The sequence below is a fragment of the Pygocentrus nattereri genome, chromosome 24 (genome assembly GCF_015220715.1).
Source record: "Pygocentrus nattereri isolate fPygNat1 chromosome 24, fPygNat1.pri, whole genome shotgun sequence".
NCBI lineage: Eukaryota > Metazoa > Chordata > Actinopteri > Characiformes > Serrasalmidae > Pygocentrus > Pygocentrus nattereri.
The window spans coordinates 10,640,872-10,661,494 of NC_051234.1; the positions used below are offsets into that span (position 1 = coordinate 10,640,872).

At 39.0% G+C, this 20,623-nt stretch overlaps 1 protein-coding gene across 1 annotated transcript; it reads right to left on the reverse strand.

The window, feature by feature from the left end:
- Nucleotides 1–637: 637 nt before the first annotated feature.
- cmtm7 (CKLF-like MARVEL transmembrane domain containing 7) lies at nt 638–10,312 on the reverse strand. Its single transcript, XM_017714420.2, has 5 exons — nt 10,074–10,312; nt 6,270–6,446; nt 6,078–6,176; nt 2,913–2,994; nt 638–2,724 (listed from the first exon to the last, which is right to left on the reverse strand). The coding sequence occupies exons 1-5, from the start codon at nt 10,194–10,196 to the stop codon at nt 2,711–2,713; spliced, it is 495 nt and encodes a 164-aa protein (XP_017569909.1). The 5' UTR covers nt 10,197–10,312; the 3' UTR covers nt 638–2,710.
- Between the last annotated feature and the right edge of the window lie 10,311 nt (nt 10,313–20,623).

Below are 20,623 nucleotides of genomic sequence, written 5' to 3' on the forward strand. Positions count from 1 at the left end.
TCACACTTTCAGTTGGGCTTGTTTGGTGTTTCATATGGATATTCACAAACATTCTGAAAGTCACGCTTTGAAAGTAGCTAAAATGTAGTGCACTACTTTTCAAAAAGTAGCTAAATAGTAGCCACCACTTTTTTAGGAAAGGAACTAAATTTGTTTAGCTAGCTACAAAGTTTGGGAAAGAAGCTACAAAGTAGCTAACTACTAATTTTTCAGTAGCTATCCAAACCCTGCCAAAGTACCCTCATCTTTTAAGAGTGCACGCTCATTCCAAAATGTGTTTCTGAACTTTTTACGCTGGTAACAAACAGCATTTTTTGTCAAAGCGGTGAGCTTTTTTTATGAGCATGAAACTTTATTAATTCCCTCAGTTCCTCCTGCTCCGGTGCTCCCCTTGACTCCTCCACAATCCTCCAGGATATGAGAGCAGCACCAGGAAAAATGTTTCTGGATAAAACAACCTGGATGGTTGTTGCAAAACTGTTTTCCTTCAATAAATAAAATGATCATTTGTACGAGGATGTGTTTTGTACAATGATCTGAAACCATTTAGTGTAATAAATATACATAGATTAAAAGGGGGCGAATAATTTTGCACAGCACAGTATATTAAACACAACACAAATAAACCACAGACAGGTTTGACTTTTGTCTATTTTATACTTTCACTCTCTAATATGTAATAACAGTCAATAATCAAGCATAACACCAGAACGTAAAATTATATATATATATAATATAAATTATATATATATATATATATATATATAATTTTTTTAAAGAGCAAGTGAGAGCAGGAAAGAGAGTGTGAGAGAGAGAGCCTATCAATACACTTCACACAGGAAGTTAAATACAAAATACAGACTTGTAGAAAAATAACAACACTGAATCGTTCCTAACGCAGCTGACTTTAGGCTTGCGTTTAAGCATGCAAGCTGGGAATTTAAGCAACAGCAGCTCAAATTATCTTCAATAAATAAATGTAAACAGTCTTTATATAAATGTATACAAATGGCCCCTGTGCTTTTTCATAAAAACAATCTGCACACCAAAGCTAGAGCACCATCGTCATCATCACTCTTCCGTAAACCTCACACTAAAGCTGCAGCGTGGAACATTTCCAATTTCGGAGAACGTGCGAAGCATCGGTTCTGGAATTTTTTGTTTTGCAGTAGAAATGTTGCTCATAAAAAGAAAATGTTCAGCCACTGTTTCAGTCCTTACCCTAAATGTAGCTAATCAGACGTGTCTGAAGTTTACTTCTTTATTTCTAGCGTTGGAGTTGCGAGGCTAAAGTAGCTAACAAGTACTGGAAGCTTAGATTCCAACAATTAGCCTGGTGCTAACTGCATGCTTCAAAGCATATGGAGTTGTTTAGTATCTCTAGTAAACTTAATTATGTGGTTTCTTACACTATATGACACATTGTGATCTATAAACACACACTAAAGTACGTTAGCATGGCTAAAAAACAGTAGCGGGCTTTTTGTTTATGTACTGATCACTTTTGTGACAAGAGTGTGAAGACTTAGTCATTTAATTAGCTTAGGGAGCTCCCTGGCTCAACTATCCACACGTACCTGGAAATTACGTAGTATTTCTATGTGTTTTGTCCTACCGTAAAGACAAAAACTGAATTCAGTCTCTGAAAATGTTCTGAAAACACTCTGTAGTGTAGAGACTTTTCAAAAGTCTATTTTCAGTGTTCACGCTTTTTGAAACTACTGAAATCATGCCGCTAACTTGTGCATGTCTACTAATGTTTTCATTTACTGAGCATGCAGAATTCAGAACTCAGTGCTTAGCAGTTCGGTGTAACGTTTATAATTTAGCTTAAGCTTATTCAGTAAACCTCAGTGTAGTCTAAACTTACTCTGCTCAGTTCTTGTAAACGGGGTGAAAACTCAAGCATGCATACTAAAACACCTCATTGATTCTAAAGATATATGAGATATATAACCAAAGTCAGATTTGGAATAAAGATCAAGTCGTATATCTTAATTGTAATTCAAATGTGGTGAAAAGCTAGAAAAACTCTTCTTGTTTTCTGCCTGAACAGGAGTGGACGTTTCAGAGATGGAGTCATATGGCAACATAAACAACCACATGACAGTGAGTGGCAGGCTATTTTTCTGCTTTTAAGCTTTTCTTTTCTGGCAGAAATTGTATTTTGAATCTATGTGAATTATCAAGTTAGAGGTCTGCAAGTCAAAGCCTGCAGTGTTTGTAATACCAGTGTCAATTTGTTAGAAAATCTCTGCTTCAGCTGTATTATCACCTACTGCTAAGCAAGCATGCTATGCGATAATTTTGCATTCTCTGTGTGAACAGATTTCTGAACATATGTAAAAAAAACACAAAATATCTTGTTGTGTGTGGACGAGGCCTAAGCATTGGCCCCACTGTCAGGATATAGGGACTTCAATCCCTAGTGATGCCACAGCCATATGTAAGCGGGAGTCCAAGAGCTTACTCTGTTGTAAGCATGCTAAGCTCCAATAAACCAAAGAAGTAAACTTCAGACACCAAACATGTCTTGGCTGATCAACTACATTTGGTGTAAGGAGAAAAAAGCTAAATTAGATTGTTGGCTGAATTTGACAAATTATGTGTAATGCAGCATTCAGGAGATGGTGAAAATATCAACACTTCTGAGGCACTTGACAGCTACTGAAACATTCCCTCTCATGACCTTAAGTTGAGTCAGGTTCCATTACACAGCTGCACCTGCAAATCAGAATAATAAAGCCTTTATAGAGTGAAAGAAAAAAGAACAAATAAAGGAGTCACTACTGTCTATTTAAACTAATCATTAAACTGAATATCCAGTTTCCTTCAAGAAGCTTTTGTTTCTGATGCAGCTAAAACATGAACTGCTAACATTAAATGTAAAATAAGTACATAATAAGACTCACTGGTTGGCTGTGAACCACATGTGACCTTGTACGATGTCCAGAGGCTGAGCGCCATAAGAAAAGTTGCTATAAAGCCAAAAACCTAAAAAGAAAAATATAAGATGTGTTATAGATTCTGGTGTCTGTTTCTAAATTAGTATGTTTTTTTAGGGCTTCCAAAGTTAACACATTAATTATTTATCAATAGTTATTTTTTAACGCATTTTCCTAGTTCGACCCATCAGCAGTAGTGCAGCAGAAGACCAGCTGCAGCACTGTATGTCGCTCTGATAGAATCTGTGATTGTAGCACTCTCGTTCAAATATCTGCTCACTCTTGGAGAACTACGGATAAATCAACAAGCAGCAAGCTGACAAATGCAGCAGCTTGGTGGAGCTGCAGTTCCCCTTGAGATCCTCCACTGTAACAAGAACCCACAGGCTATATGAACAAGAGCAACAGGCTACAATATGAAGCAGCTGAACCACTGACTGTACATGATATATGTGATGTATACACTCATTAACTGTATGTATATATATATATATATATATATATATACATACATACACACACACAGTAGTTTATAGTAGTTTATATATGTAGTTTAGTATAGTAGAGCTCATGACTATTTGTACTAGCTTAAAGATTAATTTTCTTCTTGGTTTTTATTTTCTTTCCAAAAATAACAAAATAAAAACAAAAAAAATTACTTTTCTATTAATTTATAACCCATTCAATTGTAATATATGCTGTAAAGTCATTGCAGATACATACATGTATGTATAATCCTTCACTTACAATCCATGTTCAACAATGTTCTTTTTATTTCTTTTTCATTCCATCTGTCTGCTCAGGCGATTTTCCTTCCTCTTGAGAAAGTATGTGTTTTATTACTGCAACACCAGCACATGACAGCAGCTGACCGGACCATGCTGGCCCCAGAAGTTCGTGTCACTGTCTATGCCCAAGCACACTATGACTGATATATAAACTCAAGGAGTGCTACTGGATAAAATCAATGCAGTTACAGGAAATCGGAACCTTAATGGGGGCCTTTTATAATTTTCTGTTTTTTTCCCTCCTTCCTTTAGTGTGTTGTAGCTTTTTTTGCTGCCTGAAACACCTTGTTGGAATTCCAGCCCTTTTCTTTTCTTACGGGATGAGATCATCTCATAACACAGACCTCACTGCCTGCCTACTCCACACCCTCACACAGTGCGCAGCGGCCACTGGACGAGGAAGAGTGTGTTCAGTGTTGAGGCCTGTGGACACTGACCGCACTTTCAGTATCCACTCTGGATCAAACTGATACAGCAGAACCAACGCCACTGGAGAAACAGCCACAGCGGGGTTTACAGGGTCTGTCTGCAGACAGCAAGACAGGGGCGGAACCTAGAGGGGTGGAACTGCTCTAGAGGGCGATTGATCAGAACAGAGTGGGCGAGCTGATCAATCAGAGCACACTGGGCTCATTGGGAGGCGGGCCTTAAAGCCACAAGAGCTCTAGCAGAGTGTTTCAGACAGAAGGTGAATAGAGATCAACAGTATGAGAAACATAACGTGTTTCTGCCATATTGAATCTGTAAATCTAATCTAGATCTCAAAAAAAGAACATTGAAAATTTCCATAATAGGTCCCTATCATTGGTACAGATAAACAGAACCTCCATGCAACAGAAGTTTCTTTAGCTGTTGGTTTCATTTTCATATATATCTTTCTTCAGTAGATTTACAACACTGCAAAAATGCAAGTGTGCAAATTATCATTGTAGTGGTTGCAAACAATCAGGTACCACTTCATTGATTTCTCCTGAAAGCTAAGCAATTGTCTCTGGCAATCGTAGGGGTCCAAGCACTTTATGGAGCCAGAACATGCCTTTCGGCAGGCAGAACTCAAATGATATTCAGAGTTTATAAACGGCATCTATTTATCATGGCTGTTGAGGAGTGATCTCAAAAGGAAATGTGTGCACACTGGATTTTTGACCTTGGTATGGTAAACAATAAATAATTAAAAATACCTGGACAGCAGTACAATTTTTGGCATCACTCGTCTTAGCGTTGTTGTTGGACTCTTAACTGAGTTAACTGAGATATACCACCAGTCAGAGTGCTGTTTTAATAATGGAGATGCTAGATCTTTTGAGGATGTGAGTAAATCATTTGAGACCTAAACATCAAGCTGGACCTTTTGAGTCTGTGTGTGTGATGTTAGCACATAAAGGCGTACGGCGTGGTGTGAAAAACTCAATGCCTCTGACTTTTAAATGACTATTTCAGGCTTTACAGGGCAACTTGCAGCAGCACCATATTTTACCCTGTTTTTATTCACCTCACTTAGTAATGATAAATCTTTCAGTTTTAACAAGAAAAGCTTACATTAAAGTTGCATCAGGTAGATTAAAGTCAACCTGAAATCAAACTGTTATATTATATATATCATATTATGTATGATTTATCATATCATATAAAGAGAATAAATCCTTGTTGTTCTGTAATCTCCCATGAAATTGTAATGAGTTTGGACCAGGCCTGTGGACCCGATTCAAAATTTGGTTACTGAACTTGTCCCATCTGTAACTTTCTATACGTTTACGTATCTAGATGGTAGTTGAGAAATGAATAGCCTTGTGATATATTTTATCATCGTCATTGGCCCCTCCCAGTCCTCCATGTGCTTTTGTTTTGCTTCCTTTTTTTCCCGGCCCTGCCCCCTTGTTTCTAGACTCTACCCTTGATTGGTCCTCACCTGTCTCTTGTTAACCCTCTTGTTAACCACCTGTGTCTCCTTAACCTGTGCCTGTATTTAACCCCTGTGTTTCCCCCTCGTTCTATCCATGTTGGCTCTCTGACCCTGGACTGTCTTGACCCTGAGAATGGATTTGCCCCTCATAAATCGCACTTCTCTTCGCATATGCATCCGCCTCCTCATCGCTCCCCAGTGTTACAATCATGTCTGCTGTTGAATGTAAAACACAGTGACTAAAATGTGTGTATAATATCAATAATAATGTATTTAGAGACATTAAGAGGTAACTGGGGAGCTCTTTGAATTTACAGGCGTTTATTTGGCCCCTGAACAGAAACTGTGGCCCCATTATAGCCCCACCTAGATGAAGATCCTAGAATAGCTACAACTTGATTCCTGCTATTTTAATAAGGGATGTGCTAAATGATTACTCACAGATCCGGCTACAAGGGCGGAGATACCGGAACTTTTCACAGCGGCTACTATGGAGGCGATGAAGACCAGGATGGTGCCCACAGCGTAGTGCAGAAACTCCTGCAGGACAGACATACAAACAGATACACTGCACTTAACTCATTTCAAAGAGATAAAACTCGTCCTGACACCAGAGCTCTTCAGTCCACTCACCGTCAATGTCCAGTTAATGCATGGCATCTTGGTCTGCAGTCTGAGGATGTACATGATGAGGAAGATGAGTAAGGCGCAGAAGAACCACAGTGTGACAACCTCAAAGTACCGAAAGGCTGAGAAGTCTGTCCATACTTGGGAACAGCGCACACACAGGAAGGCAATGAGGAGGGCTATCTGCTCTCACAAACACAGTAAAGAGATGGGCACGGGTTAGGGCTGGGTGATAAACCGATAACGATAATGATCACGATATAACTTTCCTTGATAGAACTGTAAGAAATGATTGATAAATGTTCCATATAATAGAGCATTCTCACACTTCTACGTTCTGGCGACAGTCCTGGTGGCATTTTGTACTGCAAGGTAAGTGACACTATTCTGCTGAAAGGGCTGAAATACTAATCATTTTTAGATCAAAATCACAATTTAAGGCAGTGCAATTTTCAAATTGCAAGAGCTGCAGTTTTCTTTATTTATAGCTGAAACTCTTTATATATAGTTCTTCATGGATCTTAAAAAGATGGTCCTTTAGTAAAGGCAGTCAATCCAGACAGAGCCATGAACACTAAGACCATTTGCATGCATAAAAGGTTCTTTGCCTGGTGAAATTGTTCTTCAGATTGGAGAATGTGTTGTATGTGGTTCTGTATAGCATCAAAAAGGGTTCTGGTGATGTTACTTTGTTGCTTGTTGATGTCAAGCTTACAATAACAGAAGAACATTTCAGTCCTACAGAGAACTTTTTTCAAAAAGATTCTACAGTATATAGAACCATATATAACCCATTCACCATCAATCTGAAGAACTATTACACCATGCAAAGAACCATTTAAGCATGCAAAAAGTTCTTTGCGTGTTCATGGTTCTACATAGAACCAGTGTCTTTACTAAAGAACCCTTGAAGAAGTGTGTACAAAAATGTTGTTTTAAGTTTTAAAAGGGGAAACAGAACCTAATAAGAGTTTGTGAACTTCCTGTAAGTGAGTTAGACCAATCAGAGGTAATGAAAGCCCCATGTGTTGTGACATCACAACCACAACTTACTGGTAGTTTGACACACAACATTCAGGGGTTGAGCCTCAAGCCAAAACAGGTGTATGTTCTGGTCTTCTAAAAAAATCAGACCTGAATCTCAATTAAAAAGAAACAGTCATTTAAATTGCAGTCCCAATATTTGGATTTCGATACTCACAAATCGTTCAGCCCTATAAAGACATATGACATAGTGTGAAAAACTTGATGCCTCTGACTTTTAAATGATTGTTTCAGGCTTTACAGGGCGGCTCACAGGAACTCACACTCACCATATTTGAATTATAGCCTATTTTTACTCTCCTCACTCAGTAATGACACTAACAAGGAAAGCTTACATTAAATTTGTATCTGGCAGATTAAAATCAACTTGAAGTCAAACTGTTCCTGGTCATATTAGGTATGAATCATCCTATATAATTTACAAGACTAAAGTCTTGTTCTCCCATAATTTCAAATCAAAATCTACTGACTTTAGCCCCACCTCTGATATGTCCTCTGATTTTTTTGATGACATCACAGTGCATCAGTGGCAACTGTATTAACCCTGTAAAATCCCAGGTTTATTACATACTAAGGCTTATAATTCAGTAACTACAAGAGCTTCCGAGCAAACTGGCTGAGCTATTCTTAGATTATATTAAAACTTTGGGCCTGCCAGGGACCCTGGACATTTAAGTGGTCAACTAACTAAATCACGTTTCAAGTATCATGGCAAGAAAATACTGAGTTAGACTCAACCTGACACTGCTTTTTTTACCAATATGCTGCAATACACAGCAGCATATTACGCAACAATGAGTTATGATTTCACTTTTACTGTATTACATGGGCTGAAAAGCGCTCCATTTCCTGCATTACAACACAAATGCATATTTCACAATATTTAGTTCTCATTCTGTTGCTTCTTTTTCACTTCTGGACACTCATAATAACACTTATCATGAATAATGAATTGTCTACTAAACATTACCTGCATCCAGTGGGAGGCAAAAAGTCTCTACTACTGACAGACTTTCAAAGAGGCCTATTGTTATTAATCTGTCATTTCCTGCCTGCACAACTGCTTCCCCAGACACTGTCCAGAACTGAGCTGGACCCTGACAGCCCCCTACAGAGCTGCAGTAGAACTTCCTCGCCTAGTCAGCATCTATAAGCATAGGAGGTGAAGCTTGAAGAGCTCTGTTTGAAATAAGGTGCTAACGCCCCAAAGTGAGGAGTGGTCAACAATAAAGCAGAACAGGAGCTGAACCAATACAACAGAATGAAATTAAAAGGAAAAGTTCTGCATGAACCAATCGCTGAGATGTAAACAGAGTCATTCATAGTGGTTTGGTGTGAAATGGTTCAGATGTCTTTACAGTGGCGGTGATAGAAACCAGGGGTCGCCATGACTACAACACAAATATAGACATTTTATTTACTATCCAGAACCACCAGTGAACCTACACGAGTCTTCTGAGTATACAGGGAATGTTGATGATGGAAAATAGGAAAATCTGAAATAATAAGTTTTCTTTGGGGACTATTTTGCCTCGCAACGCACAATGTTACGTATCCCTCCACGATGAATACATTTTAAGGCCAAAATCTTCTCATAAAACAGTGTCTCAGTCATCCGGCAGTGAATTCATAATCATTTCATGTAGCAACTTTCTGTGAGGGAGCTTTTAGAGGTGGACGTTTCACAGGGGTGGTGATTCACACCAAACCACTCTGAATGAGTGGTTTGACTCAAAGTAAGAACTCAAACTCAGTCATTTACCTTTTCACATATAACAACATGAGTTATTTGCAAGCATTTGCAGCAAGGATTTGCTCATTAGAGGGACTATGTCGCCTCACCACAGCCTGCAGGCATCCCTCCACCATGATTTACATCCCACCACATGATTTCACCACGACCGGATTTAAAAAAAAGACCAAACCACACCGAATGACTTTGTTTACATCCTAACCATCTAATCATGCAGGAATTTTGAAAAATCTGCAGAATGGCCCTTTAAGCCTCACACAAAAAATGAGCAACTAAATGTTAAGGATTAAAATGGAACTAAGGGAAAGATACATAGAGATACTTCCACAGATATAAAGGTCTATTGAAAGTAGCAGCAGCTATTATATGATCCACCTCTGCGCATGTGAGTGGACTTTACTCTGAAATGCAGCCATGTGTGCAGGTTAACTCCTTCACGTCTAACACCTACATTTATATGAGAAAAATGCTCTGATTGGTTTACAGTGATGAACTTTTGTGTAATTGTGTCTTAGAAGAATATCTAACAGTATAATTTGAGGGTTTTTTTTTTCAGATTAGGTGTAATTTTCATACTTTTATTCACGAGTAAATCAGGATTTTCCTCTGTTTTGGTAAAGCCAGTATAGGAAAAGTGGTCTAAAGACTAGACAGTTCATTATAAAGTGAGCACTTTTCAGCTATTAGGTTTGATGCATTCCAATGTTTTCTTCAGATTTGGGCTCAGAGAACATGAGGACCAAAGAAAACAATATTTCACGTATGAATATGTACGTGTACTTTGTGCAGATGTTAATGTTTAGTAGCTCAGACGTACCTTTCCCTTCACAAAGGCTGTATTGACGAGGCTAAATTTGGCTTCTTATCTGATTTCACGAACAACCAGCTGGCGAATATGAAGCTAAATTCACCCTCGTCTGTTTTTGTGCTGATTTAAGAAGACATACACAAAATATCCACACATTTGAACCATTTTAGCACAGGATAACAGCAGTAAAGTGACGTTTTCTCACCACTTGAGCGACTTTTAGCAGCCCGGAGTAAGTCCTCACGTAGCCGGTGTTCAGGAAGCTTCCACCGCTCGACGAGGTCGTTGTGGTCGTTGTTGTTCTGGTAGTGACAACCGTTTGAGACATTTTGCTCTGTACTGAAAAGTTAATGTAATTTAACAGCAGATGTTTCTACCGCTGCATGTGCACGCTAACGTTAGCTGCCGTTAACAGCAAAGAAAATCTCACAATGGGTGTGACAGAAAGAGGGAGGAACTGTTTTCCCACCCGTATTCCGGGAAACCGCGCCCCTATGCCAGCCTTCAATAAAAATAACACCTTTCGTTGAGAAAAAGCGCAGGGCAAAAAGAAGCTAATTAAATGTTCCAATCAGGCAAAATAATTTAAATAAAACAGCCATAATCTAAATTTCAAATGGAGGGAGGAAATAAAACGAGCAATCTAACGTAACCTGTAGAATAGCCAGAAAGAAATAAAAATAGTGGTGAGTGAAAATGAACTAAAACGGACATAGCTAAAGTGAATAAATAAGTTGTGTTTACAAAAACAGCGCGCAAAATAAACAAAAAGATATGAAAACAATTAAGATTTTAAAGTGAGCACATAAATTGCGTTTACAAAAATTGCACGTACAGAAAAAAAAATCAAGATAATAAAATAATGAGGATTTTAAAGTGAATAAATGCGTTTTGAATTGTTTACAACGGGCAACAGCCTTCCTACACGACGATTGGCAGGAACTACACGTGAATGCGACGTTCTGACCAATCAGAGCGCGGTAGGGCGGGGCTTGTCTGAATACGGGTGGGAGAAAGAAACGCGGGAGGGGAAGTTGAAACAGCTGCTTTCACAGTGCAGCGTCAATGACAACAACAACAACAGTGTTAAACAGTGAAAGCTGCAGAGAAAGATCCAGAAATCAGTCACGCGTTTCTCTTGTGCACGTTTTCGCGGCCGTAGTCCAAACTGTTACCGCTCTGCTGGGGACTAAAGCTGTTTTATAGTCCAATAGTGTAATTTTATAGCCCAATATTGTCAGACAAGCTGCAGTGAGGAATGAATCCAGTCGTTGTGATAGATCTGATATCAACACAGTTACTAATACTTAAATAAAAAATCTCCTTGTGTAAATAAAAGGGACTCTTATTTTTGATTTCTACAGTGAATAACAGTAAATGTGGACATACATTCAAACACACAAGAAAAAATATACTTGATGGTTCTTCAAGTGTTCTTTAGCAAAGGGAAAGGTTCTACATAGAACCATGAACACTTCAAGAACAATTTGCATACTTCTTTGCATGTGAAATGGTTCTTCATGTTGATGGAAAATGTGTTGTATATGGTTCTACATAGAACCTTTTTGAAATGGGTTCTATATAGCACCGAAAGGGTTCTTCTGTTGTAGACATCGTCAGAATAGCAGAACCTTTTTTACTGCTACATAGTACCATATACACTTAAAGAACCTTTTGCATGCCTAAATGGTTCTTTGCATGGTGAAATGATTCTTTCTATTGATGGAGAATGTGTTGTAAATGGTTCTATATAGAACCTTTTTGAAATGGGTTCTATACAGCACCAAAAGAGTTCTTCTACTGTGGACATTGTAAGAGTAGCAGAACCTTTATTGGTACTACACAGTACCATATACACTTGAAGAACCATTTGCATGCCTAAAAGGGTTCTTTTATTGTTGCAGGCTTGACATCATAACAATAGCAGAACCCTTTTTTGCTGCTACGCAGTACCATATATAATACAATCTCCATCGATCTGAAGAACGATTTCATCAGGCAAAGAACCCTTTAAGCATGCAAGTGGTTCTTTAAGTGTTCATGGCTCTATATGGAACCACTGTTTTAACTAAAGAACCCTTGAAGAACCATCTTTGTTAAGGGTGTTTCTATTAGATGTGATGCCAAAAACTAAAGCGAACATACATTTTTAAACTCCACTCATGGTGGAGGGATACATGCAGGGCGTTGTAAGGCTAAATAGTCCCCAAAGAAAATTTATTATTCTAGATTTTCCACTATTTTCCTGACATTAAAATTCCATATAAACTCGGAAGACTCGTGTAGGTTCACTGGTCGTTTTGCTAGTAAATTAAATGTCTATATCTGTGTTGTTGTCATGGCGACTCCTGGTTCCTGTCACCACCACTGTAAAGACATCTGAACCATTTCACGCCAAACCACTCTGAATCAGTTTGTTTACACCACACATACTGAATTATGCAGGAATTTTGGTGTAATTCCCCTTTAATTAAGCTTAGAGCATAAGTAAAAGTAGGCGTAAGAAAAAGTAGTTCCTATCTTGCATTTGCTGCCACTGTGTTTTTCCACTTTTCAGCATCAAAGACAGATGTTCAGTTTAGTGACTGAAGGAAAAACAGTGTTGATATTTTCATGTGAACGTTTGGACTCAAAACTAAACAGCAGGACCAAAATCGTCGATCCATTGGTACCAATCCGCCCTACTAGGCACCCCTTCTGCAGAAGCCTGGTCCTATATGCTTTAATGCAGCTTAGATTAGAATAACCAATAGACAGCTGGATATTATATTATGGATATTCATATTCATTTAAGAGTCTTTACTCAGATGACATCTGATGCCTGGGGTATTAAGAAATAGAACCATCTGAGAAGCCCAGACTCTTTTTTTGGATCCCACTCTGGATTTTTGAGAAGCTCCACCAGAACATAAGAAGTGCCAACTATAAACAGAGGCCCATATGTTGTGCCTGGTCACTCTTCAGCTTTGCTGGTGGTCCCTGCTAAAGAGGAACCCTATAGCATTAGTTAAAAACTCTGCCTGAGATGTAATAAGACAGCTGGGCTCACAGACTGTCCCCTTGGCTGTGTCCCAGTCCACATTCTTGGCCTCCACTGGCCGAGTTTAGCTCCAGTGCTCAAGAATGCAAGTACAGTGCACAGTTAAACACCCAGAAGTGCACATGACCCAAATATCAGCACTGTTTTAGCGGAGCGTGTCCGAGTGCTACAGAGGGATTTATTGAATAAACAGTGAATAGGCTTACTTTCGACGTTAAGTCTGTTATTCAGTAGTAGACTCGTCTCTTTAATGCCTCATAACTCGGTTCACGGTGGATCATCTCTCACTGTTCAGTATCAAATTGAACTAAAATGTTTATCGAATTGATTTTCTTGAGTGCAGCGGTGTAGCAATTAGCTTAAGGCACTGGAACATTAGTGCCCTTGACACTTCCTCAAAATGAAGGAAGCAAGCCTGATGCACTATTCTAGTGTATCCCAAAATGCACCACAAAACAAACTGACAAACAAAAGTTTAAAATTAGGACACCCTCTGATATCCTATATTTTAACATATTTGGACATGTGGATATTTAATATCAATTTTAACAATACTGTGGGATCCAAGTAATATGACTAAACAATTAAAAATGAAGAAAGGCCTTTTTACGATTTTCTGTAAAATGTAATTTTAAAAGAATGCAGTTTCTGGTGAGGCATAAATTAGGACACGCCTACACAGGTGTATCACATCAGGTGCACATGATCAGAACATCCTTACCCAGCATTTTGAATGAGGCTTGCTCTATTTAAACCTTAGAAAATTAGTTTGGTGTGTCCCTGACTGTTGAAGTGAGAGTGAGCACCATGGTGAGATCCAAAGAGCTGTCTGAGGCCCTCAGAAAGAGGATTGTGGCTTCTTATGAGTCTGGTAAGGGATTTAAAAAGATCTCAGAAGAATTTGACATTAGCCATTCCACCATCCGGAAAATTGCTTACAAGTGGAGGACATTCAAAACAACTGCAACCATGCCCAGGTCTGGCCATCCAAGCAAGTTCACCCCCAGAGCAGACCGTAAGATGCTAAAAGAAGCCATGAAAAATCCTAAAATTTCATCACAGGACCCACAGCAGGCTCTTGCTACTGTTGATGTGAAGGTGCATGACTCAACTATCAGAAAGAGACTACACAAGTTTAATTTTTAAAAAGGAGGAGACCTTTGCTCTCTAAGAAAAACATTAAAGCCAGACTGAAGTTTGCCAGAGAGAACGCAGACAAAGACCAAGCCTTCTGGAATAATGTTCTTTGGACAGATGAGTCTAAAATTGAATCATTTGAACACCAGAGCAGAAGACATGTTTGGTGTAAACCAAATACAGCATTCCAAGAAAAGAACCTCATACCAACTGTGAAGCATGGAGGTGGAAGTGTCATGGGGATGCTTTGCTGCAGCAGGACATGGCCAGCTTACAATCATAGAATCCACCATGAATTCTACTGTGTATCAAAAATTAAAGCTGAAGTGGAACTGGACCCTGCAACATGACAATGACCCAAAACATACCAGTAAATCCACCAAGGACTGGCTGAAAACTAAGAAGTGGAGAGTCCTGGAATGGCCAAGTCAAAGTCCGGATCTTAATCCCATTGAGATGCTGTGGAGTGACTTAAAACGGGCTGTGCATGCAAGAAACCCCTCAAACATCTCACAGCTGAAAGAATTCTGCGTTGAGGAGTGGGGCAAACTTTCTTCAGATCGATGTCAGAGATTGGTAGATGGCTACAAGAAGCGTCTCACTGAAGTTATTTTAGCCAAAGGGGGCAACACTATTAGAGTGTAGGGCGTCCTAACTTTTTTCCTCCATTATAATATGCATTTTTGTTTATGTCTTTTGTTTCATGAGTAAAACAAATGTTAATTTTTGTTGTTTAATTGCAATTAAATCACTTTCTTTTCCAGAAATGGACAAAAACAAGATTGGACATTGAGATGTAAACATTTCTTAACAAAGAGACTATTTAAGGTGGTGTCCTAATTTTTCCACATGACTGTATATGGATAGAGTACAGCGGCTCTAAACTTGAATAAAAGTAGAATTACGCTTAGTCAAACATTAGTAAAAGTGAATGTACTTAAGTCCATCCATCCATCCATCCATTTTCTAAGCCGCTTCTCCGTCAGGGTCGCGGGGGGGAGCTGGAGCCTATCCCAGCAGTCATCGGGCGGAAGGCAGGATACACCCTGGACAGGTCGCCAGTCCATCGCAGGGCAGAGAATGTACTTAAGTACCAAAGTAAAAGTACTTGGATTTATTGAGTACTATTTTGGAGGCCTCCTTAAGTAACTCAGTTTTCAGTCCAAAACCTTGTACTTTTACTCAAGTATAAATATAGATATAACTTCATTTATCAGCATTTAAAGAACACCAAAGCTCAGAATGTGCTTGTAAGGTTTACTACCAGTGGTAACTTGTAAAACCAAAGGACAATTACAACTGTTGACCATCAATAACCTGGAAATCTATGATATTATAGGTTTTAAAATACAAGCCAGTAATACCTGTGATGTAATATTGATGTAGCACACAATCTTATATGGCTAGCATGCTAACTATGCACTGTAGCATGTATCAAAAACAGTCCTGTATACTTTATACTACAGGTCAAACCATAAATAGTTCTAAACATGAATATTTCAAGTCTGCAAAAAGTGGCAAAACCCAAAAATTAAGGTTAAAACAGTTTTCAGGACTCAGGAACTTTCAGGAAAGTTTTTAGAAATCTTTCAAAATAGCCACCAGCAAGTGTGAACACATGGACAGCCGTATCTTACTGCGCGGTTATCTGATTGGCTTAATATTAGAGAAAGTCTGTAGTAACAAACACATTAAATTAGGTAAAATATATCATTTTTTTCTTGACCTAGCACTTTTACTTAACTCTTTACCTTTTCATTTTTCCTCAAGTACTGCACTTTGCTTAAAAGTTCTCAATAGTACTAAACTTCACATTCGTACATTCTAAACTGGGTTTTTAAAGTTAAATGTGCAGTTTCACTGGAAAAAGCCAGCTTGACTGGACCTTTATGCTTGTAAACTGAACTGCAACCTAAAGCTGTAGCTAAGCAAACTAGCCATCTGAAAAAAAATATGATAGATAATATTTTTCCATGGCATATTACACGTGTCTGTCCCAAATGCACACTTTTAAACCTAGTGCCTCTGAGGACGCTTGTCCTGTCTGGACATTGTTGACAAGGCCGGACTTGGATAAGACCCTCAGGTCTTTGGGTGGCATTTGGGACCGACCTGTCTTCAAATGGCAGAAGCATTTTGGGGCTGTATTGTTTTGTACACTGGACAGGACTTTAATCAGTGCGCTACACATTCTCTGATACACAACAGCACTCATAAAAAATATTATTATTATAGTTATATGTCAATAATACAGTATTTTGCACTTCTGGTTAGATGCTAACTGCATTTCATTGGCTCTGTACCTTAACTCTCTACACAATATAGACAATAAAGCTTAATCTAATATAATTAAGTCCTGAACAGGGTGCGTTTTAGCCTCAGGTGATTAAAACTAGGCTTGATTTGAGATGCAGTCTCTGGCTCATGTTGCCTTGTCTGGCCTAAATGCTGACACTTCCTGTGTACACAGTTGCTGTCATGGAGATGTAAATAACAGTTCAAAGGCAGCACTTTTGCTGAAAACAGGAAAAAACAGTATAGCAGTGTCTGAGGAAGTAAGATCATAGACGTTGTATGTGCAACAACTAACACAGAGCACACACACTGTCCTGCATTAACTGCCATATTAGTAAAGCACTATGTATTATTGTACAGTGACAAACTTACACTGAAATATACTTTGCATTGTACTATAGATTGAATGGCTCCTTTGTTTGGTTGCAATTTGTAAACAAACTAAAGAGGGCCTGGACAATAAAGTCAGTCTTAACCATATGGTCTCATTCAGTCATAAGCCCCAGTTACGGCTAACTCATTTTATGAACATTTTCAGTGGTTTGAAGGTCACTCAAATGGAGAATCTCCAGTCTCCTGATGTGCTCATCAAACAGCACATAATTCTTTACTCATCTGTTTTTTGCATATATGAGAATATCAAGTCGGTACATTGCAATCTACACAAAAGTTTGGAGAAGTTGAAGTGAAACTATTAGCATTTTGTCAATGTTAAAGTCCTACGTTTATTTACTATTTATGTAAAAATAAGTACATTTTATCAGATCAATTCAATGTTTTCTTTGTTTGCTGCTGCACTAGACATATTAAATTATCACGGCTGTGGGCAATTTCATTTTACACTGATATGATACACTATATTGCCAAAAGTATTTGCTCATCTACCTTCACACGCATATGAACTTGAGTGACATCCCATTCTTAATCCATAGGGTTTAATATGATGTCGGCCCAGCACTTGCAGCTATAACAGCTTCGACGAAGGCTTTCCACAAGGTTAAGGAGTGTGTTTATGGGAATTTTTGACCCATTGTTCCAGAAGCGCATTTGTGAGTTCAGACACTGACATTGGATGAGAAGGTCTGACTTGCAGTCTCGGCTCTAATTCACCCCAAAGGTGTTCTATCAGGTTGAGGTCAGGACTCCGTGCAGGCCAGTCAATTTCTTCCACACCAAACTCGCTCATCCATGTCTTTATGGACCTTGCTTTGTGCACTGGTGTGCAGTCATGTTGGAACAGGAAGGGGCCGTCCCCAAACTGTTCCCACAAAGTTGGGAGCATGAAATTGTCCAAAATCTCTTGGCCTGCTGAAGCATTAAGAGTTCCTTTCACTGGAACTAAGGGGCCGAGCCCAACTCCTGAAAAACAACCCCACACCATAATCCCCCCTCCACCAAACTTTGCACTTGGCACAATGCAGTCAGCACAATGCAGTAGCGTTCTTCTGGCAACCGGCAAACCCAGAATCATCCATTGGATTGCAAGACGGAGAAGCGTGATTCATCACTCCAGATAACACATCTCCACTGCTCTAGAGTCCAGTGGCGGCGCTTTACACCACTGCATTCAACGCTTTGCATTGCGCTTGGTGATGTAAGGCTTGGAAGCAGCTGCTCGGCCATGGAAACCATTTCCATGAAGCTCTCTATGCTGTTCTTGAGCTGATCTGAAGGCCACATGAAGTTTGGAGGTCTGTAGCGATTGACTCTGCAGAAAGTTCGCGACCTCTGTGCACTATGCGCCTCATCAGCTGCTGACCCCGCTCTGTCATTTTACATGCTCATTTACTCGGTTTTATACACCTGTGGCCATGGAAGTGATTGAGTGTATGCTTTCATAAAAACATTAAGTTGAAGGAACTACAAAGAGAAAGAGAGAAATCTCCTGGCCTTTGAGACTGTAAGGTATGCTTCAAAGGTCTAGATGAAAATGTAGACAATAAAAATTACTCTTGAGAATGAAACTGATTATAAGTACATGCACTCAGTTCCAGTAATACTTGAGTATAGTATAAATCTTCAAAAAATAATACAGTTTAAAAAAGTTCATCTAGAAGGTTAGTGTTTGTGAGCTAATTTTATTATTAACTATAAGAGAGTAGAAATAACATTTACATGGCATATGAGACAGATTTATTGTATTTATATGATACCAGGCACTAAGTGGTACGGAATCCCAAGTGGTTGCTAAGGTGTTGCTAGGCCATTGCTATGGAATCTCAAGTGGTTGCTAAGATGTTGCTGGGCCATTGCTATGGAATCCCAAGTGGCTGCTAAGATGTTGTTGGGCCATTGCTATGGAATCCTAAGTAGTTGCTAAGGTGCTGCAAGGCTATTGCTATGGAATCCCAAGTGGTTGCTTAGATGTTGTTGGGCCATTACTGTAGAATTCCAGGTGGTTGCTAGGATGTTGCTAGACCATTGCTATGGAATCTCAAGTGGTTGCTAAGATATTGCTAGGCCATTGCTATGGAATCCTAAGTGGTTGCTAAGATGTTGCTGGGCCATTACTATCGAGTTCCAGGTGGTTGTTAGGATGTTGCTAGACCATTGCTATGGAATTCCAAGTAGTTGCTAAGATGTTGCTAGGCCATTGCCATGGAATTCCAGATGATTGCTAAAGTGTTGCATGGCCATAGTTATGGAATTCCAGGTGGTTGCTAAGATGTTGCTGGGCCAATGTTATGGAATTCCAGGTGATTGCAAAAGTTTTGCTAGGCCATTGCTGTGGAATAGTAAGCAGTATTATAAATTCTATTAGCACTGGAAGTAAATTATCTTTGAACGAATGCATGGAAGGTGTACATGTCATCGGTCTCAAAAGCACAATAGCATTATTAACATGTAGGCTTTACAATCCTATAAATTTTGTGGCTCTATCTTAAAAATTGTGACCCATGAGAATGGCACTAGAAATTATGTAGAATAGCAAAACAGAGATGAGAAAGCTGGCTTTGTCAATTTACTTATTCAAGTATCACCCCACCCCCAACAACAATACACTGAAATTTGCACTAAACATCTGTAAAAATGTCACATAAGCAACACATGAACAACTCCTCTTCCTCACTCATTACTCCAAAGAGCTGTACAGGAGGGAATCAAATACTGAAAGACATTGCCACCAGGTGGCCAAAAGATAATAACAACATTAACTACTGTATCTACGTCAGTGGTCTCCAACCCTGGCCCTGGAGATCTACCTTCCTGCAGAGTCTAAATCAAACTACAATCTGCCACACATACTCCAGCTAATTAACCTCTTCCCAAGTCCCTGATTGGCTGGCTCAGATCAGAGTTAAGCAAGGGGGCGAGGCAGTTAAATGGATACAGGTTGGAACTAAACTCTGTTGGAGGGTCGCTCTCCAGGACCAGGTTTGAAGACCACTGGTCCACATTATCAAGTCAAATACAGAACGAAGCGCAAAGCAAGAACATCAATCAGGGCACTGCGGTCACTTTGTTTTGAACTTGTTTTGACCTGTTGGTCATACCAACCCAGTGCAGCACACGGTTCAACGTCAGCGCAGCAGCGTAAAATTTTGGGACAGTCTATTCAAAATAAATGATGAACTAACCTAACTTTGTGTAAATAGAGCACAATACAGAAATATGTCCACATATGCAGTCGTGACTGATGCGGCTTTTTTCTGAATTTATACAAACACCATTTCATTTTATAGTAAATTAGTCTGGGCTGGTTTATGTTTATGAACAGAGGCCTACAGATCAACATAGTAAAGGAGCTCATTTGTGATCCTGAGTTTAAAGCCAGTCTTTATTAAACTTAAACTTGGAACTAAGTTGTAAATAAATCTTAAACTGAAACTTTGTTTGTTTGTAAAAGTGATTTCAGAGCCACTCGTTCTCCCTGATGGAAACTGTTTACCTTCAGTGTTTTGTGCTTATGATCATTTTAATAGACGTCAGCGTCACTAATTAATGAAGTTTTATTAAAAGGTTTACCAAGAGAGACGCTGGAGGATTTTCACCTGAAATGAGTTCATGTAAGAGTCTTGTTACAAAAATGCTAATAGGACATTAGAGTCATAATTAATCTTTCGATACTTAAGTACATTTGAAGGCAAATACTTTTGTACTTTTACTCACGTGGAGGTCTAAAAGGAGGAACTTCTACTTTTATCGGAGAAATATTTTACCTTGTGTATCGCTACTTTAACTCAGGTACATGGTTTGTGTACTTTGCCCACCACTGAATATATAAAACCATTTTCTTTACTAAAGAACCCTTGATTTTTTTTTTGGTTCGTCACAATCTTTCC

Excerpts from the sequence above, each read along its gene's own strand:
- cmtm7 (XM_017714420.2), bottom strand. The coding sequence starts at position 10,196 with ATGTCTCAAACGGTTGTCACTACCAGAACAACAACGACCACAACGACC. Across the intron at positions 6,447-10,073 it reads TGCTAAAAGTCGCTCAAGTG|ATAGCCCTCCTCATTGCCTT; the intron begins GTGAGAAAACGT and ends TTGTGAGAGCAG. Across the intron at positions 2,995-6,077 it reads CCGCCCTTGTAGCCGGATCT|GTTTTTGGCTTTATAGCAAC; the intron begins GTGAGTAATCAT and ends TTTTCTTTTTAG.